The sequence below is a fragment of the Nerophis ophidion genome, linkage group LG29 (assembly GCF_033978795.1).
Source record: "Nerophis ophidion isolate RoL-2023_Sa linkage group LG29, RoL_Noph_v1.0, whole genome shotgun sequence".
Lineage (NCBI taxonomy): Eukaryota > Metazoa > Chordata > Actinopteri > Syngnathiformes > Syngnathidae > Nerophis > Nerophis ophidion.
The window spans coordinates 20614190-20636923 of record NC_084639.1 but is presented as its reverse complement, the minus strand read 5'-3'; the positions used below and the strand labels follow the sequence as shown (position 1 = coordinate 20636923).

General features: G+C 37.1%; 1 protein-coding gene across 5 annotated transcripts in view; it reads left to right on the top strand.

Annotated features, from left to right (window-relative positions):
- The window catches only part of ldb2a (LIM domain binding 2a), a 233687-nt gene extending 216523 nt beyond the window's left edge, over positions 1-17164 (top strand). For all 5 annotated transcript variants that reach the window (XM_061891680.1, XM_061891679.1, XM_061891678.1 and 2 more), the window contains one exon: positions 6741-17164. In XM_061891680.1, the coding sequence (XP_061747664.1) occupies positions 6741-6974 (234 nt within the window). In that variant the 3' untranslated portion in view covers positions 6975-17164. The remainder of the gene's footprint in view (positions 1-6740) is intronic.
- The last annotated feature ends 5570 nt before the right edge of the window (positions 17165-22734 follow it).

Genomic DNA, 22734 nt, shown 5'->3' with positions numbered 1-22734 from the left:
GCTCCTGCCTACAGCAGCCACTACAGCAGCGCCATCTTGGAAAAAATAAAAATATATATATATATATTAGAGATGCGCGGATAGGCAATTATATCATCCGCATCCGCGTCACCAAAATCGTCATCCACCCGCCGTCCACCTGAACCAACTGGGGTGTATAAAATAGTCAGTGGGTGTCATGAATACAAAGGATTCTGGGTATTTGTTGTGTTGCGTTTATTTTGTGTTACTGTGAGGATGTTCTCCCGAAATGTGTTTGTCGTTCTTAATTGGTGTGGCTTCACAGCGTTGTGCATATTACTAAGAGTGTTAAAATTATTTATATCACAACCATTAGTGTACTCTGTGTCACCCAGTATGCCTTGCAGTCTCTTGTATGTCGCTGCGGAAGTCACAGAAATCATGTTGCTGGACTGACAAGCAGATCGTGTATAATGTAGATGGCGACAAAGCCAATGGCTTCATAGCAAGCACTATTTATTATCTGGGTGACTGCCGGCAGTCATTCAAGAGAATAATAGCGTCTCCTATTGACTTCTTCGCTTTATGACACGGGTCTGGCAAAGGATACCGATCCCAGAACCATGTATATCAAATATTTCCGGATGGTTCAACCGCCACCCGCCCGAATCTAATTAAAATCTACTTTTTCGTCATGTCAACCGCCCGACCCGCGGTTTATCCGTGGACTCCACGGATGAGACCGTAAACCTCGCATCTCTAATATATATATATGTATGTGTGTATGTGTATATATGTTTATATATATATATATATATATATATATATATATATATATATTCATAATATACATACATACGTGTGTATGCGTGCATATATTAGTATTACAATTCTAAAACAGCAGATGGAGGATAACCAATATGAAAGCCAACATAGTATGAGTGCAGTGTAGCTAGTGAGTGTGCCACACACTCTTTCAGGTTTCATTGACTTGTTTTCACCTTTAGGTAACAAAAGCCTCTTTCCAATCAACAACAATATTGCAGAAGTTCTGTTTTTTAATAGCTTTGCTGTTTGTACGCCAACCAAAGCCATGCTTGATGATATCTTTACTCCTCTTCACCGAAAGAAAATCAAGGTTTGCTTGAGTTTTTTAAAGTCGTCCTCGTTAATCTGCGTGTTCGAATAAGGAAACGAGCGCCAAAAGGACGGCCGGAGTTGAAGCTCAAGCTGCTAACGAGGCAGCGTGGTAATGACATCACAATTAAGTCTCCCCAGTCCCGCCGCCAGCTGGCGGCCCTCAGAGGGTCTGAGTGGGAGGAGCTTGGAGGGTCCAGAGGAAGGTTGCCGGGCCTCCTCGCCGCAGCAGATGGCCAATGCGACGCTCGCTGGCAATCAGCACCTTTTTAAGCTAATGACTTCATCAGCTATGCAAATGAGCAGATCAGCCTGGATGTTGTCATCGAGTGGAAATGCTCACCTCCATCAATTACAGACATTAGCACACAGTCGGGTGGAACAACACTCGCTGGGGGGATTGACTTCATTTTGACTTGCCTAAGTACACTGCTTACCCACGCTCCTCATAGGTAACTTGTCTGTCTGTCAGTCTGTCTGTCTCTGTGTGTGTGTGTGTGTGTGTGTGTGTGTGTGTGTGTGTGTGTGTGTGTGTGTGTGTGTGTGTGTGTGTGTGTGTGTGTGTGTGTGTGTGTTGTATGTAAGTGTGTGTGTGTATGCAATATTTGTGTGTGTGTATGTAAGTGTGTGTGTTTGTGTGTCTGTGTAAGTGTGTGTATGTAAGTATGTGTGTGTGTGAGAGAGTGTGAGTGTGTGTATGTATATTTGTGTGTGTGTGTGTTTGTGTGTGTTTGTATGTAAGTGTGTGTGCGTGTGTTTGTGTGTGTGTGTGTGTGTGTGTGTGTGTGTGTGTGTGTGTGTGTGTGTGTGTGTGTGTGTGTGTGTGAGAGAGAGAGTATGAGTGTTTGTATGAATATTTGTGTGTGCGTGTGTTTGTGTGTGTATGTAAGTGCGTGCGTGTGTGTGCGTGTGTATGTATATTTGTGTGTGCGTGTGTTTGTGTGGGCGTGTGTATATGTAAGTGTGTGTTTGTGTGCCTGTGTGTGTGTGTATGTAAGTGTATGTGTGTTTGAGAGTGTGAGTGTGTGTATGTATATTTGTGTGTGTTTGCGTGTGTGTGTGTGTGTGTGTGTGTGTGTGTTTATGTGTGTTTGTGAGAGAGAGAGAGAGTGTGTGTGTGTTTGTATGTAATTGTGTGTGTGTGTGTGCGTGTATGTGTATGTAAGTGTGCGTGCGTGTGTGTGTGTGTGTGTGTGTGTGTGTGTGTGTGTGTGTGTGTGTGTGTGTGTGTGTGTGTGTGTGAGAGAGAGAGAGAGAGAGTATGAGTGTGTGTATGTATATTTGTGTGTGCGTGTGTTTGTGTGTGTATGTAAGTGTGCGTGCGTGCGTGTGTGTGTGTGTATGTATATTTGTGTGTGCGTGTGTTTGTGTGGGTGTGTGTGTATGTAAGCGTGTGTGTGTGTGTTTGTGTGTCTGTGTGTGTGTATGTAAGTGTATGGGTGTTTGAGAGTGTGAGTGTGTGTATGTATATTTGTGTGTGCGTGTGTTTGTGTGTATATGTAAGTGTGCGTGCGTGTGTGTGTTCGTGTGTGTGTGCGTGTGTTTATGTGTGTGTGTGAGAGAGTGTGTGTGTTTGTGTGTGTGTGTGTATGTAATTGTGTGTGTGTGTGTAAGTGTGTGCACACACACACATTTACATACACGCGCACACACAAATATACTATATATTTTGGCTGCGGTGTCGGCAAACAACCACCAGGTAGCATCTGTGAGCAGATAATGTGGTGATGTCCTTTACACGCTGATTGATATCACTTTTAGATGCAATATCGCCTGAGGGATCCAAGGTCACAGGCATTCATTGTTGGGTTTCGGCCGAGCCGCTTACGTGCAGTGTTGTTTTTTTGCTGCAGTTAGCAAAAACAAACACCAGGGAGCATCTGTGAGCAGATGATGTGGTGATATCCTTAACACACCAATGCCGCTTTTTGATGCAGTAATGGCCGAGGGATCCAAGATCACGGGCATTCAATGTTGGTTTTTGGCCTTGCCGCTTACGTGCAGCTTTTTTGGGGTTTTTTTCTGCTGCAGTTTGCAAAAACAAACACCAGGTAGCATCTGTGAGCAGATAATGTGGCGATATCCTTTACACACAGATGTCGCTATTTGATGCAGTAATGTCTGAGGGATCCCAAGATCACAAGCATTCAATGTTAGTTTTCGACCTTGCCACTTACGTGAAGGTTTTTTTTTTGTGCTGCAGTTTGCACAAACGACCACCAAGTAGCATCTGTGAGCAGATAATATGGTGATATCCTTTACACACTGATTGATGTCACTTTTTGATGCAATTTCGCCTGAGGGATCCAAGGTCACAGGCATTCATTGTTGGTTTTCGACCTTGCCGTTTACGTGCAGTGTTTTGTTTTTTTGCTGCAGTTTGCAAAAACAAACACCAGGTAGCATCTGTAAGCAGATAATGTGGTGTTATCCTTTACACACCAATGTCGCTTCTGATGCAGTAATGGCCTAGGGATCCAAGATCACGGGCATCCAATGTTGGTTTTTGGCATTGCCGCTTACGAACAGTGTTATTTTTGCTGCAGTGTCAGCAAACAACCACCAGGCAGCATATGTGAGCAGATTATGTGGTGACATCCTTTACACACTGATGTCGCTTTTGATGCAGTAATGTCAGAGGAATCCAAAGTCACAGGCATTCAATGCTGTTTTTCGACCTTGCCGCTCAGGTGAAGTGTGTGTTTTTTGCTGCAGTGTGCGCAAACAACCAACAGGTAGAAATCTGTGAGGAGATAATGTGGTGATACCCTTTACACATCAATGTTGTTTTTTGATGCAGTAATGTCTGATGGATCGAAGATTATGGGCATTCAATGTTAGTTTTCGGGCTTGCTGCTTACGTGCAGTGTTTTTTTGTTTTGTTTTGTTTTTTTGCTTTAGTGTGCACAAACAACGACCAGGTAGCATCTTTGAGCAGATAATGTGGTGATATCCTTTACACAGCGATGGTTTTTTGATGCAGTAATGTCTGAGGGATCCAAAATCACAGGTATTCAATGTTGGTTTTTCGGCCTTGCCGCTTATGTGCAGTGTTTATTTGCTGCAGTTTGCAAAAACAAACACCAGGTAGCATCTGTGAGCAGATTATGTGGTGATATCTTTTACACACTGATGTCGCTTTTTGATGCAGTAATGTCTGAGGGCTCCAAGACCACGGGCATTCAATGTTGGTTTTTGGCCTTGCCGCTTACGTGCAGTGTTTTTTTGTTTTTTTTTGCTCCAGTTTGCACGAACAACCACCAAGTAGCATCTGTGAGCAGATAATGTGGTGATATCCTTTACACGCTGATTGATGTCGCTTTTTTGATGCAATACCGCCTGAGGGATCCAAGTCACAAGCATTCAATGTTGGTTTTCGGCCTTGCCGCTTACGTGCAGTGTTTTTTGTTGCTGCAGTTTGCACAAATGACCACCAGGTAGCATCTGTGAGCAGATAATGTGGGGATATCCTTAACAGACCAATCTCGTTTTTAATGCAGTAATGTCAGAGGGATCCAAGATCATGGGCATTCAATGTTGGTTTTTGGCCTTGCCACTGATGTGCAGTTTTTTTTTCTTTTTTTTTCTGCTGCAGTTTGCAAAAACAAACAGCAGGTAGCATCTGTGAGCAGATACTGTGGCGATATCCTTTACACACTGATTGATGTCACTTTTTGATGCAATACCGCCTGAGGGATCCAAGGTCGCAAGGCATTCAATGTAGGTTTTTGGCCTTAACGCTTTCGTGCAGCATTTTTTTTTTTGCTGCAGTTTGCCCAAACAACCACCAGGTAGCATTTGTGAGCAGATAATGTGGTGATATCATTTACACACTGATGTTGCTTTTTGATGCAGTGCTGGCTGAGGGATCCAAGGTCACAGGTATTCAATGTTGGTTTTTGGCCTTGCCGCTTACGTGCAGTGTTTTTTGGGGGTTTTTTGCTCCAGTTTGCACAAACGACCACCAAGTAGCATCTGTGAGGAGACAATTTGATGATATCCTTTACACGCTGATTGATGTCATTTCTTGATGCAATACCGCCTGAGGGATCCAAGTCACAAGCATTCAATGTAGGTTTTTGGCCTGGCCGCTTATGTGGAGGGTTTTGTTTTTTTTTGCAGCAGTTTGCACAAACGACCACCAGGTAGCATCTGTGAGCAGATAATGTGGTGATATCCTTTACACGCTGATTGATGACGCTTTTTGATGCAATACCGCCTCTTGGATCAAAGGGCACAGGCATTCAATCTTGTTTTTCAGCCTTGCCGCTAACGTGCAGTATTGTTGTTTTTAGCTGCAGTTTGCACAAACAACCACCAGCTAACAGTCCGTGAGCAGATGTGGTGATATCCTTGACACTCTGATGTCACTTTTGGGTGCAGTAATGTCTGAGGGATCCCAAAATCACGGGCATTTATTGTTAGTTTTCGGCTTTGCCGCTTTACATGCAGTGTTTTGTTTTTGTTTTTTTTGCTGCAGTTTGCACAAATGACCACTAGGTAGCATCTGTGAGAAGATAATGTGGTGATATCCTTGACAAACTGATTGATGTCACTTTTTGATGTAATAACACCTGGGGGATCCAAGGTCACAGGCCTTCAATGTTGGTTTTAGGCGTCTTCGCTTACGTGCAGGTTTTTTTTTTTTTTTTGCTGCAGTTTGCACAAACGACCACCAGGTAGTATCTGTGAGCAGATAATGTGGTGATATCCTTTACACACCGATGTCGCTTTTTGATGCAGTAATGTCTGAGGGATCCAAAATCACAGGTATTCAATGTTGGTTTTCGGCCTTGCCGCTTATATGCAGTGTTTTTTTTTGCTGCAGAGTGCACAAACAACCACCAGGTAGCATCTGTGAACAGATTAATTTGTGATATCCTTTACACACTGATGTTGCTTTTTGATGCAGTAATATCGGAAGGATGCAAAATCACAGGTATTCAACGTTGGTTTTCGGCCTTGCCGCTTACATGCAGTGTTTTTTTTGCTGCAGAGTGCAGAAAAAACCACCAAGTAGCACCTGTGAACAGATAATGTGGTGATATCCTTTACATGCTGATTGATGTCACTTTTTGATGCAATACCGCCTGAGGGATCCAAGGTCACGGGCATTCAATGTTGGTTTTCGGCCTTGCCGCTGACGTGAATTGTGTTTTTTTGCTGCAGTGTGCGCAAACAACCACCAGGTAGCATCTGTGAGCAGATAATGTGGTGATATCTTTTACACACTGATGTTGCTTTTTGATGCAGTGCTGGCTGAGGGATCTAAGGTCACAGGTATTAAATGTTGGTTTTCGGCCTTGCCGCTTACGTAACTTTTTTTTTTTTTTTTGCTGCAGTTTGCAAAAACAAATACCAGGTAGCAGTCTGTGAGCAGATGTGGTGATATCCTCCACACACTGACGTCACTTTTTGGTGCAGTAATGTCCGAGGGATCCCTTGCCGCTTACATGCAGTGTTGTTGTTTTTTTGCTGCAGTTTGCACAAACGACCACCAGGTAGCAATCTCTGAGCAGATACTGTGGTGATATCCTTTACAGACTGATTGATGTCACTTGTTGATTGTGATTGTGGTGTCATTAAGAAGCGCGTTCTCGTGGAAGAAACTCACCCCTTGGTCTCGGTCTGGGTCCCTCCAGGACGTGATGGTGGTGGGCGAGCCGACCCTGATGGGCGGGGAGTTCGGGGACGAGGACGAGCGTCTGATCACCCGCCTGGAGAACACGCAGTACGACGCCACCAACGGCCTGGACGACGAGGACGACTTCACCAGCTCGCCGGCGCTGGGCAACAACGGGCCGTGGAGCGGCAAGGTGGCCAACGCCGGCCAGGACAGCAAAGCCGACAGCGCGCCGCCGCAGGCCTCGCAGTAGAACTCGAACCGTGGATCTTTTCTTCTTCTTCTTCTTCTTCTTCTACTTAATCTTCTTCTTCTGGCGGTGGACAAGACTAACAGCAGCGATAGCCACGCCCCCTGGACTACTCACTTGCTACGCTGTTCAAATGTAACAAAGAAAAAAAAAAACAACAGCAAAATGGACATCTTTTTTGTCCTTGGACTGTGATTGGTGGAGCTGCAGGTCACATGACATCGCCGAAGAAGAAGGGTTTTGTTGCCGTTGTCGTTCCGGGTTCCTTTTGAAAGCACGGCACACTCGCGAAGAAGTTTGTTACTTTGTTAGTTATTCTTCTTTCCTTCCCACACGACACAAACGGCGAGTCCCGCTTTTTGACGTTTTTCCCTAAATGTCGTCTCATGTGTGTGAACTCTGCAGGTACAGCAGGTCTGGGTAGTTTTTTCCCCTCATCCCTCACTTAAAATGTGTAAGTAAAGTAAAGTTGTACAATATAACCACTACTAGTATAGTACCGCAATACTAATGAATCATATTCAGTACTATACCACCTCTAAAAAAGTACCATCCCCTCCTGAACCACCAATCGTCACATTACTGTTTTTTTTTACAAGCAGAGGAGCATGTTCGGCAGTGCACACACACCGAGTACTTACAAGCAGACGCAGTGTGTACACAGAAAAGGAAGAATGGACGCATTTTGGTGTAAAAAGTAAACATAAAGGTGAAGTTAAAACACTGAAACACCCTCAGGAAGAGGTGCTTTAAGACATGGCTCGCTATCTATCGGCTAACGTCCATCCGCAGTGTTTTAGCTACTTCGAAATCACTAATCCTGGCCTCCATAGCGACAAATAAAATACGTTTCTTACATGTAGATTATCACTGGAGGATGGATACAATAGCTCATCGGTCACAATGTAAACAAACGCCATGGGTGGATCCACACCTGGCATCCACTGTAATGATACAGTGGATGCCAGGTGTGTGTGCGTGTGTGTGTGTACGTAAGTGTATGTGTGTGTGGGATTGACTTCATTTTGACTTGCCTAAATACACTGCTTACCCACGCTCCTCATAGGTAACTTGTCTGTCTGTCTGTCTGTCTGTCTGTCTGTCTGTGTGTGTGTGTGTGTGTGTGTGTGTGTGTGTTTGTATGTAAGTGTGTGTGTGTGTGTGTGTGTATGCAAGTATTTGTGTAAGTATGGGTGTGTGTATGTAAGTGTGTGTGTTTGTGTGTCTGTGTAAGTGTGTGTATGTAAGTGTATGTGTGTGTGAGAGAGTGTATGTATATTTGTGTACGCGTGTGTTTGTGTGTGTATGTAAGTGTGCGTGCGTGCATGTGTGTGTGTGTGTGTGAGAGAGAGAGAGAGTATGAGTGTGTGTATGAATATTTGTGTGTGCGTGTGTTTGTGTGTGTATGTAAGTGCGTGCGTGTGTGTGTGTGTGTGTGTGTGTGTGTGTGTGTGAGAGAGAGAGAGTATGAGTGTGTGTATGTATATTTGTGTATGCGTGTGTTTGTGTGTGTATGTAAGTGTGCGTGCGTGAGAGAGAGAGAGAGAGAGTATGAGTGTGTGTATGAATATTTGTGTGTGCGTGTGTTTGTGTGTGTATGTAAGTGCGTGCGTATGCGTGTGTTTGTGTGTGTATGTAACTGCGTGCATGCATGTGTGTGTGTGTGTGTGTGAGAGAGAGAGAGAGAGAGAGAGTATGAGTGTGTGTATGAATATTTGTGTGTGCGTGTGTTTGTGTGTGTATGTAAGTGCGTGCGTGTGTGTGTGTGTGTGTGTGTGTGTGTGTGTGTGTGTGTGTGTGTGTGTGTGTGTGTGAGCGAGAGAGTATGAGTGTGTGTATGTATATTTGTGTGTGCGTGTGTTTGTGTGTGTATGTAAGTGTGCGTGCGTGCATGTGTGTGTGTGTGTGTATGTATATTTTTGTGTGCGTGTGTTTGTGTGGGTGTGTGTGTGTATGTAAGTGTGTGTGTGTGAGAGAGTGTGAGTGTGTGTATGTATCATTGTGTGTGTATGTAAGTGTGTGTGTGTGTGAGAGAGTGTGAGTGTGTGTATGTATGTTTGTGTGTGTATGTAAGTGTGCGTGCGTGTGTGTGTATGTAAGTGTATGTGTTTGTGAGAGAGTGTGAGTGTGTGTATGTATATTTGTGTGTATGTAAGTGTGCGTGTGTGTGTGTGTATGTAAGTGTGTGTGCGTGTGTTTGTGTACGTAAGTGTATGTGTGTGTGAGAGAGTGTGAGTGTGTGTATGTATATTTCTGTGTGTATGTAAGTGTGCGTGCGTGTGTTTGTGTGTGTGTGTGTGTGTGTATGTAAGTGTATGTGTGTGTGTATATATGGCCCGCTATCTATCGGCTAACGTCCATCCGCAGTGTTTTAGCTACTTCTAAATCACTAATCCTGGCCTCCATAGCGACAAATAAAATAAGTTTCTTACATGTAGATTATCACTGGAGGATGGATGCAATAGCTCATCGGTCACAATGTAAACAAACGCCATGGGTGGATCCACACCTGGCATCCACTGTAATGATACCGTGGTGGATAGGCCCGAAGCTTAAACTGCAAACAAAGTGGTTTTAGTACAATTTACCCATACAGTATCCTCGGAAGGATCCAGAATCACACAAAATCATGCAAATCATATCAAAAATTGGTCCTTTTATGCTTCCCTCATGTGTCAAGGCCTTGTTGTTTTGCAACTGCTGGCTCCAAAACAACAGTGGATCCCTTAGTCATAACAAACAGTCATAACATCTTTTTGGACTAAAACAGACACAAAATATGGTATAAAAGGTCAGAAATTCCACTACGATACCAAGTACAGGAGTGTGTCTAGTCGATACTACTATGATTACGTCGACAATTTTTGGCATCACATCTTTCGTTTTTTTTAATTCATACTATGTTTATAAAGTCAGTAAATACGTCCCTGGAATGTATGATCCTGTAACGACTTGATATCGGATCGATACCTAAATGTGTGGTATCATCCAAAACTAATGTAAAGTGTCAAAGAAGAGAAGAATAAGTGATGATTACATTTTTTAACAGAAGTGTAGATAGAACATGTTGAAACAGAAAGTAAGCAGATATTAACAGTAAATGAACAAGTGGATTAATAATCCATTTTTTTACAGTTTGTCCCTCAGAATGTTGACAAAATAGTAGAATGATAAATGACAAAATATGTTACTGCATATGTCAGCAGACTCATTCGGAGTCTTTGTGTCAGGTTCAAACATCGATGACATCTATTAAACAAGACAAGAAGTGAGGAAATAAACAGACAGAATTCAATTTTGCTCAATTTGAGGAAAAACGTGTCAACCTGTAACCTCATACAGTGTCACCCACGCTCTAACCGGAAAAAGGTTCACATCTCCTCTTTTATTTGGATATTCCCTGTTTACATAACGACAGCTGTTTCTAAAGGAATGAGGGGGTATGTAAACAGCCATTGTTTTTTGACTGGTCCTGGATCGAGCTTGGGCAGGTAGATAGAACATTTTGAAACAGAAAGTAAGCAGATATTAACAGTAAATGAAAAAGTGGATTAATAATCAATTTTTTTACAGTTTGTCCCTCATAATGTTGACAAAATAGTAGAATGATAAATGACACTATATGTTACTGCATATGTCCGCAGGTTCAAACATCAATGACATCTATTAAACAAGACATGAAGTGAGGAAATAAACAGAGACATAATTCAATTTTGCTCAATTTGAGGAGAAACGTGTCGACCTGTAACCTCATACAGTGTCACCCACGCTCTAACCGGAAAAAGGTTCACATCTCCTCTTTTATTTGGATATTCCCTGTTTACATAACGACAGCTGTTTCTAAAGGAACGAGGGGGTATGTAAACAGCCATTGTTTTTTGACTGGTCCTGGATCGAGCTTGGGCAGGTAGATAGAACATGTTGAAACAGAAAGTAAGCCGATATTAACAGTAAATGAAAAAGTGGATTAATAATCAATTTTTTTACAGTTTGTCCCTCATAATGTTGACAAAATAGTAGAATGATAAATGACACTATATGTTACTGCATATGTCCGCAGGTTCAAACATCAATGACATCTATTAAACAAGACAAGAAGTGAGGAAATAAACAGAGACATAATTCAATTTTGCTCAATTTGAGGAGAAACGTGTCGACCTGTAACCTCATACAGTGTCACCCACGCTCTAACCGGAAAAAGGTTCACATCTCCTCTTTTATTTGGATATTCCCTGTTTACATAACGACAGCTGTTTCTAAAGGAATGAGGGGGTATGTAAACAGCCATTGTTTTTTGACTGGTCCTGGATCGAGCTTGGGCAGGTAGATAGAACATGTTGAAACAGAAAGTAAGCAGATATTAACAGTAAATGAAAAAGTGGATTAATAATCAATTTTTTTACAGTTTGTCCCTCATAATGTTGACAAAATAGTAGAATGATAAATGACACTATATGTTACTGCATATGTCCGCAGGTTCAAACATCAATGACATCTATTAAACAAGACAAGAAGTGAGGAAATAAACAGAGACAGAATTCAATTTTGCTCAATTTGAGGAGAAACGTGTCGACCTGTAACCTCATACAGTGTCACCCACGCTCTAACCGGAAAAAGGTTCACATCTCCTCTTTTATTTGGATATTCCCTGTTTACATAACGACAGCTGTTTCTAAAGGAATGAGGGGGTATGTAAACAGCCATTGTTTTTTGACTGGTCCTGGATCGAGCTTGGGCAGGTAGATAGAACATGTTGAAACAGAAAGTAAGCAGATATTAACAGTAAATGAAAAAGTTGATTAATAATCCATTTTTTTTACAGTTTGTCCCTCATAATGTTGACAAAATATAATGATAAATGACACAATATGTTACTGCATATGTCAGCAGACTCATTCGGAGTCTTTGTGTCAGGTATAAACATTGATTACATATGTTAAACAAGACAAGAAGCAAGGAAATAAACAGAGACAGAATTCAATTTTGCTCAATTTGAGGAGAAACGTGTCGACCTGTAACCTCATGCAGTGTCACCCACGCTCTAACCGAAAAAAAAGGTTTGCATCTCACTCTTTTATTTGGATATTCCCTGTTTACATAACGACAGCTGTTTCTAAAGGAATGAGGGGTATGTAAACAGCCATTGTTTTTTAACTGGTCCTGGATCGAGCTTGGGCAGGTAGATAGAACATGTTGAAACAAAAAGTAAGCAGATATTAACAGTAAATGAAAAAGTGGATTAATAATCCATTTTTTACAGTTTGTCCCTCATAATGTTGACAAAATAGTAGAATGATAAATGACACAATATGTTTCTGCATATGTCAGCAGACTCGTTAGGAGTCTTTGTGTCAGGTTCAAACATCAATGACATCTATTAAACAAGACAAGAAGGGAGGAAATAAACAGAGACAGAATTCAATTTTGCTCAATTTGAGGAGAAACGTGTCGACCTGTAACCTCATACAGTGTCACCCACGCTCTAACCGAAAAAAAGGTTCACGTCTCCTCTTTTATTTGGATATTCCCTTTTCACATAACGACAGCTGTTTCTAAAGGAATGGGGGGGGTATGTAAACAGCCATTGTTTTTGACTGGTCCTGGATCGAGCTCGGGCAGGTAGATAGAACATGTTGAAACAGAAAGTAAGCAGATATTAACAGTAAATGAACAAGTGGATTAATAATAAAAAATTTTACAGTTTGTCCCTCATAATGTTGACAAAATAGTAGAATGATAAATGACACAATATGTTACTGCATATGTCCGCAGGTTCAAACATCAATGACATCTATTAAACAAGACAAGAAGTGAGGAAATAAACAGAGACAGAATTCAATTTTGCTCAATTTGAGGAGAAACGTGTCGACCTGTAACCTCATACAGTGTCACCCACGCTCTAACCGAAAAAAGGTTTGCGTCTCCTCTTTTATTTGGATATTCCCTGTTTACATAACGACAGCTGTTTTTAAAGGAATGAGGGGTATTAAAACAGCCATTGTTTTTTTGACTGGTCCTGGATCGAGCTTGGGCAGGGTCTTGGCTCGAAATAAATAACCCCTCCCTGTCTCCTCCCATCGTACACAATGGAATTTAGGCTTGTGCAACAAAGACCGCCTCTGTCTGCTCGCCGGAAGTTTCCAAAAACGGAAACTTTTGTGATAACATAATTATTCTCACACTTTGTTTGTTTACTTACTACTAAAAGACAAGTTGTCAAGTTTGTTCACTATTTAATTTAAGGACTAAACTACAGTAATAAACATATGTTTTATGTACCCTAAGATTTTTTGTTACAATAAAATTAAGTTAAGTGAATCATATTTATATTTATATAGCGCTTTTCTCTAGTTACATAGTCGAACCTAATATCGAAGTTACATTTAAACCAGTGTGGGTGGGCACTGGGAGCGGGTGGGTAAAGTGTCGTGCCCAAGGACACAACGGCAGTGACTAGGATGGCGGAAGCGGGGATCGAACCTGGAACCTTCAAGTTGCTAACACGACGCCACTCTACCAACCGAGCTATACCGCCCCGTAACAAAGAAAATAAGGCCATTTTTTTTTGGTGCCCTTTATTTAGAAAAGTATGGGGATATGGTACCAGTACCAAAATATTGGTATGGGGACAACACTAAAGTTAAGAATGCACTTTCCACTCCTTCATGATACCAGCCAAATGCAGGATTCTCACAAGAATGAGGCAAAAAAATACAACCATACCTTCTGTACCTATTTTTGTTTTTTTCCAGCCTTCTGTACTCCCTTTAAAACTCCCAAACTGGTGCCCATTTCCTGCATGATTTGACTTAATTTGAATACGTGTGTGCTTTATAACGGACAAACACTCTTTGGATCGACCAGTTTTTGGGAGGACTAACAAGGTTTGTAGCTCTGTAAATATAGAGTCCATTTTTTCCAACCGCCGAAACCCGCATTGAGAGGTGAGTTGTTGTTTTTTTTCTGCAGGGGGCTTTGGATTTAAAAAGGGGGATTTTTTTCGGGGTAAAATGTTGCCTGTCATTCACAATCCCTATGTCATTTTTTTCTATGCATTCTAAATCGTAAAGTATGGCAAGTCAGAGGTGGCCATCCAAAAAGCGCCAACAATACTGAATACTGACCAAGTATTGGCAATATTGTCGGAGAGCTAAGGTAGCGTGTGCTGCTATGTTGGCATGCCGAGCTGCTGTGTCGCCTCTGAGCTGGTGAAAGTTCGTTCTGGATTATGATTTATGCCTGTCACCTGGATTATAGAAGGATGTGGACGTAATCTGACGAGTTGGTCAACTTTGGCATCTAATTTTTTGTCTAATCACGGAAAAAAAAATGTTTTTGTTTTTTACATCTTGTTCACAGGAAGATATGAACAATCCCATCAGTCGGCACCCCGTTGAGAGCAGACATTGTACAGTAAGTGATTGTTTTATTGTGTTCATAGTTTGTATGATTTCTTTAGCACTTAGCAATACTGCTACATGATGCTTAGTGGTTCACTACATTTGTTTAACACACAGCTGTGGTATCATTTTGATCATATTCAGGATCAGAAATATCAGTTTCTGGATCATCGTTAGTCCCAAAGTCGTCTTTGTTGTCGCTCATGAAGTCTGTCATAGTTAGTAGTGTTGTTGTTGAAGGGATAAGTAAACATTGTGATGCATTTATGAAATTAATATGTATGCTTAAAATGAGCAAAATACATAAAAATTATATGGTATTAATAATGTTACTGCATTACATATATACTTATAGCATGTAAATATTACATGTTAATATGAATGTTACATTAAATATATACTTATAGCATGTAAATATTACACGTTAATATGAATGTTACATTAAATATATACTTATAGCATGTAAATATTACATGTTACTACATTATATATATACTTATAACATGTACATATTACATGTTTTTATAAATATTACTACATTATATATATACTTATAACATGTAAATATTACATGTTATTATACATGTTACATTAAATATATACTTATAGCATGAAAATATTACGTTATTATAAATGTTACTACATTATATATACTTATAACATGTACATAGTACATGTTTTTATAAATATTACTACATTATATATGTACTTATGTAAATATTACATGTTATTATACATGTTACATTAAATATATACTTATAGCATGTAAATATTACATGTTATTATAAATGTTACTACATTATATATATACTTATAACATGTACATATTACATGTTTTTATAAATATTACTACATTATATATACACTTACAACATGTAAATATTACATGTTATTATACATGTTACATTAAACATATACTTATAGCATGTAAATATTACATGTTAATATGAATGTTACATTAAATATATACTTATAGCATGTAAATATTACATGTTATTATAAATGTTACTGCATTATATATATACTTATAGCATGTAAATATTACATGTTATACATGTTACATTAAATATATACTTATAGCATGTAAATATTACATGTTATTATACATGTTACTACATTGTATATATACTTATAGCATGTAAATATTACATGTTATTATGAGTGTTACATTACATGTGTACTTATAGCATGTAAATATTACATGTTATTATGAGTGTTAATACATTACATATACACTGATAGCATGTAAATATTACATTTTATTATAAATATTACTACATTACATAGATATAATTATAGCATGTAAATATGAGATAGGCACCAGCGACCCCAAAAGCGGTAGAAAATGGATGGATGGATGTAAATATGACATGTTACTACATTACATATATACATACGTATAGATGTAACAATCACATGTTATTATAAATGTTACATTGTACAAATATTTATAGCATGTAAATATTACATGTTATTATGAATGTTACTACATTACATTTATACTTATAGCATGTAAATATTACATATTATAAATGTTACTGCTTTACATATATACTTATAGCATGTAAATATTACATGTTATTATGAATGTTACTACATTACATATATACTTATAGCATGTAAATATGACACGTTGCTACATTACATATATACATACGTATAGATGTAACTATCACATGTTATTATAAATGTTACATTACATAAATACTTATAGCATGTAACTATTACATGTTCTTATGAATGTTAGTACAATACATATATACATACGTATAGCATGTAACTACTACATATTATAAATGTTACAATACATAAATACTTATAGCATGTAAATATTACATGTTATTATGAATGTTACTACAATACATATATACTTATAGCATGTATATATTACATGTTATTATACATGTTACATTAAATATATACTTATATGTAAATATTACATGTTATCATAAACATTACCTTACATATATACTTATAGCATGTTAATATTACATGTTATCATAAATGTTAATACACTACATATATACTTATAGCATGTAAATATAACATTATGGATGTTTCTACATTACAAATATAGTATGTATACATTACATGCTATTAAAAATGTTGCTACATTACATATATACTTATACCATCTAAATATGACATGTTATTATAAATGTTACTAGATACTACATATATACTTATAGCATGTAAATATTACATGTTATTATAAATGTTACAAAACCTTTGTAACTTTTTTTTTTACGGGCGAAATAGAGCGACTCTTATTTGCTGCGTCGAGAGCTGACTTTTGCTAGCATTTATTTACGATCTAGAATGCTTAAAAAAAAAAAGGGAAAACATGTTATTGTCTTACAGAAGGATTGTGAATGATATGATAGACAAAATTCCCCGAAAAATGTGAAGTTCCCTTTCTCTTCCCGCCCCCCCGTCGACCTCTTTAGCTAGTGCAGAACCAAAGCCACAGAGTTAACGACATGGTCATTTTTTTCTCTTGTGTTTTTTTTTTTTTTGCGATGGAGTCCAGATCCTCCCTGCAGAAACCTCGCGGCGTCTTTGTGTTTGTGTCTTCTTTTAATTGCCGCCCCGATTGGTTCGTTAGCCAACACGCTCAGAATCGGTTATTTATTTTTGCATTTGTGGGGAAGCCGAGGACGATACTGGGATATGTTGGAGCCTAGTGATATCAGACGCCATTTGTACATGATATATAGCAGAGGTGTCCCGTGTCATATCTGATGTCTGCTATGTATAATTAACTTTTTGTCTGCCAATAAAGCGTGCTTACAACCTTGCTGCTCATCATTACACCCCATAATAATTACCAAAACTTACTAACTAAGAACAGTCATTCTCAAACTGTGGTGCGCCAAAGAAGTACTTTATAAAAGTACAGTGTTTTATTTTCCTGTATTCAAACACAGTGTTACCGTTCAAACTGTGTGTAAAAGCCAGAAGGGACAAAAGTAACAAATGCACTTGTTAAATAAAACCTCTGCCTTATTTTTAATGAATACTTAGGCCTACTACTCTACTGTAATTTAATAATGTCATTATGGTGGTACTTAATGAATACTTAGGTCTATTACACTACTGTATTTTAATGTTGCCATTATGGTGGTACTTAATGAATACTTACCTCTACTATGTTACTGTATTCTAATGTTATTATGGTAGTATTTAATGAATACTTAGGTCTGCATTTAATGTTGTCATTATGGTGGGACTTAATGAATACTTAGGTCTACTACACTACTGTATTTAATGTTGTCATTATCGTGGTAGTTAATGAATACTTAGGTTTACTACACTACTGTATTTAATGTTATTATTATAGTGGTAGTTAATGAATACTTGGGTCTACTATGTTACTGTATTTTAATGTTGTCATTATGGTGGTACTTAATGAATACTTAGTTCTACTACATTACTGTATGTTAATGTTGTCATTATCGTGGTAGTTAATGAATACTTACGTCTACTACACTACTGTATTTTAATGTCATTATAGTGGTACTTAATGAATACTTAGGTCTACTACACTACTGTATTTAATGTTGTCGTTATGGTGGTACTTGATAAATACTTAGGTCTACTACATTGCTGTATTTAATGTTGTCATTATGGTGGTACTTAATGAATACTTAGTTCTACTACATTACTGTATGTTAATGTTGTCATTATCGTGGTAGTTAATGAATACTTACGTCTACTACACCACTTTATTTTACTGTTGTCATTATGGTGGTACTTAATAAATACTTAGGTCTATTATGTTACTGTATTTTAATGTTGTCATTGTGGTGGTACTTAATGAATACTTAGGTCTACTACTCTACTGTATTTTAACATTCTCATTATGGTGGTACTTAATGAATACTTAGGTCTAATATGTTACTGTATTTTAATGTTGTCATTATGCTGGTACTTAATGAATACTTAGGTCTACTACACTACTGTATTTTAATGTTGTCATTATGGTGGTACTTAATGAATACTTAGGTCTACTACACTACTGTATTTTAACTGTGTTAATACGGTAGTATTTAATGAATACTTAGGTGTACAACTCTACTGAACTTAATGTTGTCATTATGGTGGTACTTAATGAATACTTAGGTCTACTACACTACTGTATTTAATGTTTTCATTATGGTGGTAATTAATGAGTACTTAGGTCTACTACACTACTGTTTTTAATGTTGTCATTATGGTGGTACTTAATGAATACTTAGGGCTACTATGTTACTGTATTTTAATGTCATTATGGTGGTACCTAATGAATATTTAGGTCTACTACACTACTGTATTTAATGTTTTCATTATAGTGGTAGTTAATGAATACTTAGGTCTACTATGTTACTGTATTTTAATGTTGTCCTTATAGTGGTACTTAATGAATACTTAGGTCTACTACACTACTGTATGTAATGTCATTATGGTGGTAATTAATGAATACTTAGGTCTACTACACTACTGTATTTAATGTCATTATGGTGGTACTTAATGAATACTTAGGTCTACTACGCTACTTTATTTCAATGTTGTCATTATGGTGGTACTTAATGAATACTTACGGCTACTACACTACTGTATTTTAATGTTGTCATTATGGTGGTACTTAAAGAATACTTAGGTCTACTAAACTACTGTATTTAATGTCATTATGGTGGTAATTCATGAATATTTAGGTCTACTACACTACTGTATTTCAATGTCGTCATTATCGTGGTACTTAATGAATACTTAGGTCTACTATACTACTGTATTTAATGTCATTATGGTGGTAATTAATGAATACTTAGGTCTACTACACTACTGTATTTAATGTTGTCATTATGGTGGTAGTTAATGAATACTTAGGTCTACTATGTTACTGTATTTTAACGGTGTTAATAAGGTAGTTCTTAATGAATACTTAGGTCTACTACACTACTGTGTTTTAATGTTGTCATTATGGTGGTACTTAATAAATACTTAGGTCTACTACACTACTGTATTTAATATTGTCATTATGGTGGTACTTAATGAATACTTAGGTCTACTACACTACTGTATTCAATGTCATTATGGTGGTACTTAATGAATACTTAGGTCTACTACATTACTGTATTTAAATGTTGTCATTATGGTGGTACTTAATGAATACTTAGGTCTACAACACTACTGTATTTCAATTTTGTCATTATGGTGGTACTTAATGAATACTTAGCTCTACTACACTACTGTATCTAATGTCATTGTGGTGGTATTTAATGAATACTTAGGTTTACTACACTACTGTATTTAATGTTGTCATTATGGTGGTACTTAATGAATACTTAGGTCGACTACACTACTGTATTTAATGTCATTATGGTGGTACTTAATGAATACTTAGGTCTACTACACTACTGTATTTAATGTTGTCATTATCGTGGTAGTTAATGAATACTTAGGTGCACTACACCACTTTATTTTACTGTTGTCATTATGGTGGTACTTAATAAATACTTAGGTCTACTGTGTTACTGTATTTTAATGTTGTCATTGTGGTGGTACTTAATGAATACTTAGGTCTACTACTTTACTGTATTTTAACATTGTCATTATGGTGGTACTTAATGAATACTTAAGTCTACTATGTTACTGTATTTTAATGTTGTCATTATGCTGGTACTTAATGAATACTTAGGTCTACTACACTACGGTATGTTAATGTTGTCATTATGGTGGTACTTAATGAATACTTAGGTCTACTACACTACTGTATTTTAACTGTGTTAATACAGTAGTATTTAATGAATACTTAGGTGTACAACTCTACTGTACTTAATGTTGTCATTATGGTGGTACTTAATGAATACTTAGGTCTACTACACTACTGTATTTAATGTTTTCATTATGGTGGTAATTAATGAGTACTTAGGTCTACTACACTACTGTATTTAATGTTGTCATTATGGTGGTACTTAATGAATAATTAGGTCGACTACACTACTGTATTTAATGTCATTATGGTGGTACTTAATGAATACTTAGGTCTACTACACTACTGTATTTAATGTTGTCATTATCGTGGTAGTTAATGAATACTTAGGTGTACTACACCACTTTATTTTACTGTTGTCATTATGGTGGTACTTAATAAATACTTAGGTCTACTGTGTTACTGTATTTTAATGTTGTCATTGTGGTGGTACTTAATGAATACTTAGGTCTACTACTCTACTGTATTTTAACATTGTCATTATGGTGGTACTTAATGAATACTTAAGTCTACTATGTTACTGTATTTTAATGTTGTCATTATGCTGGTACTTAATGAATACTTAGGTCTACTACACTACGGTATGTTAATGTTGTCATTATGGTGGTACTTAATGAATACTTAGGTCTACTACACTACTGTATTTTAACTGTGTTAATACAGTAGTATTTAATGAATACTTAGGTGTACAACTCTATTGTACTTAATGTTGTCATTATGGTGGTACTTAATGAATACTTAGGTCTACTACACTACTGTATTTAATGTTTTCATTATGGTGGTAATTAATGAGTACTTAGGTCTACTACACTACTGTATTTAATGTTGTCATTATGGTGGTACTTAATGAATACTTAGGTCTACCACACTACTGTGTATTAATGCTGCCATTATGGTGATACCTAAAAGTCAACATAAATGAGGATATTTTTAGATGGCAACTGGAATGATGCATGTTTTGGGCAATGAATTGTATTTTCATCAATGGAAATTAAAAAACAAAAAACGAGTAGTTGATTTAAATTACACATTAAAACAAAACGAATTGTTTATTTAAATTTTACATTAAAACCCCACAAAAATATGATTTTACATATAAAAAAATGTGATTTTCATGTTATATTTAATGCAACTAAAAATGTTAATCCCAAGTAAATAGAAACTGAAGAGAGAGACTAAACACATTTAATTTTATTTGCGGATACCGGAAAATGTATTTTCAAATTAAAAGCGGGGATAATTATTACAGTACCCGTTTGCCTGTATACAATATATTTGGAGCATTACACAAAAATACTTTTAAACATGGCACAACGGGAACTGACATTTACAGAAATATCTACGTACATATCAACAGAAACTTGAAAAAAAAATGGAAGTGTTTTCACATTGCGACACGCAGACCGGAAGTAGGGGTTAAAGACAGGACCGCAGACTGACTTGTCAGAACAAAATACTGCCTTATATAATTTAGCGTCCACAATCATGTAATATAAGTGTATGTATTTATGTAGATGTCAATTCTTGTTTTAATGTTTTAATATTATTTATGTGCAGGGTTCCGAACACGTTTTAGCCAAGCACATGAGTACTTTAGTATCCATGCTCTTACTTTGAAAATTAAAACTTCAGTTGTCACAATATGACACAAAAAAAAAAACATCCGTTTTGGTCAGATTTTATGTTTCTGTTTAAATTGTTGTTATATAAAATGAAAATCAATCCTATTATAGAGATGTGTTGCTCTTCAACATTAAAAAAAAGAAATACTTGTTTTACACTTTTTTTTAAATTATATTTTTGAAAAAAATAGCCATTTTTAGTTATTTTCTTAATTTCCTTTTCTGAAAAAAAATTAAATGACCGAAAATAACATAACAGGATTCTAGAATTGGATCTGTTTGTTGTTGGGTAGAATTGACGTGCAGGATGCCGTGTGGTGGATCTTTACCGACACCAAGCGGTTTAAACAGTGTACTGCAATAACAGTATTTCAGCGGCGAAAATAATACTTTTCTATATTTATTAAAAAATAAATAAAACAAGTCAAAAGTTGTATTAAACACATTAAAAAATGGTATTGCAAGGGAAACGTATTTTATAACCTCCCAAGCAATGCAAACCGTTCATTTTATTTTTTTATACATGGAAACAACACGTTTTCTTATAATCAAAACTTTAGCAAATAAAATAAACTATGAAATCAGTAGATATTTTGATATTTTGAGTGATAACTTTTTTGTTGTTGGTTTTGTTTTTTTATTTAACAACAGTCACACATTAATAATTCACACATAAGTCAAGGCACTTTCATCAAGGAAAGAAAACAAAAGCAAATACAGATAGAGTAATAAAACTAAAAAGTATAAGAAAAACAAAAACAAACAAAAAGCGTTACCTAAATAACTTTGAATATTTAAACAAAGACATCAATTTAAAGGCCTACTGAAATGAGATGTTCTTATTTAAACGGGGATAGCAGGTCCATTCTATGAGTCATACTTGATCATTTCGCGATATTGCCATATTTTTGCTGAAAAGATTTAGTAGAGAACATCCACGATAAATTTAGCAACTTTTGGTCGCTGATAAAAAAAGCCTTGCCCGTACC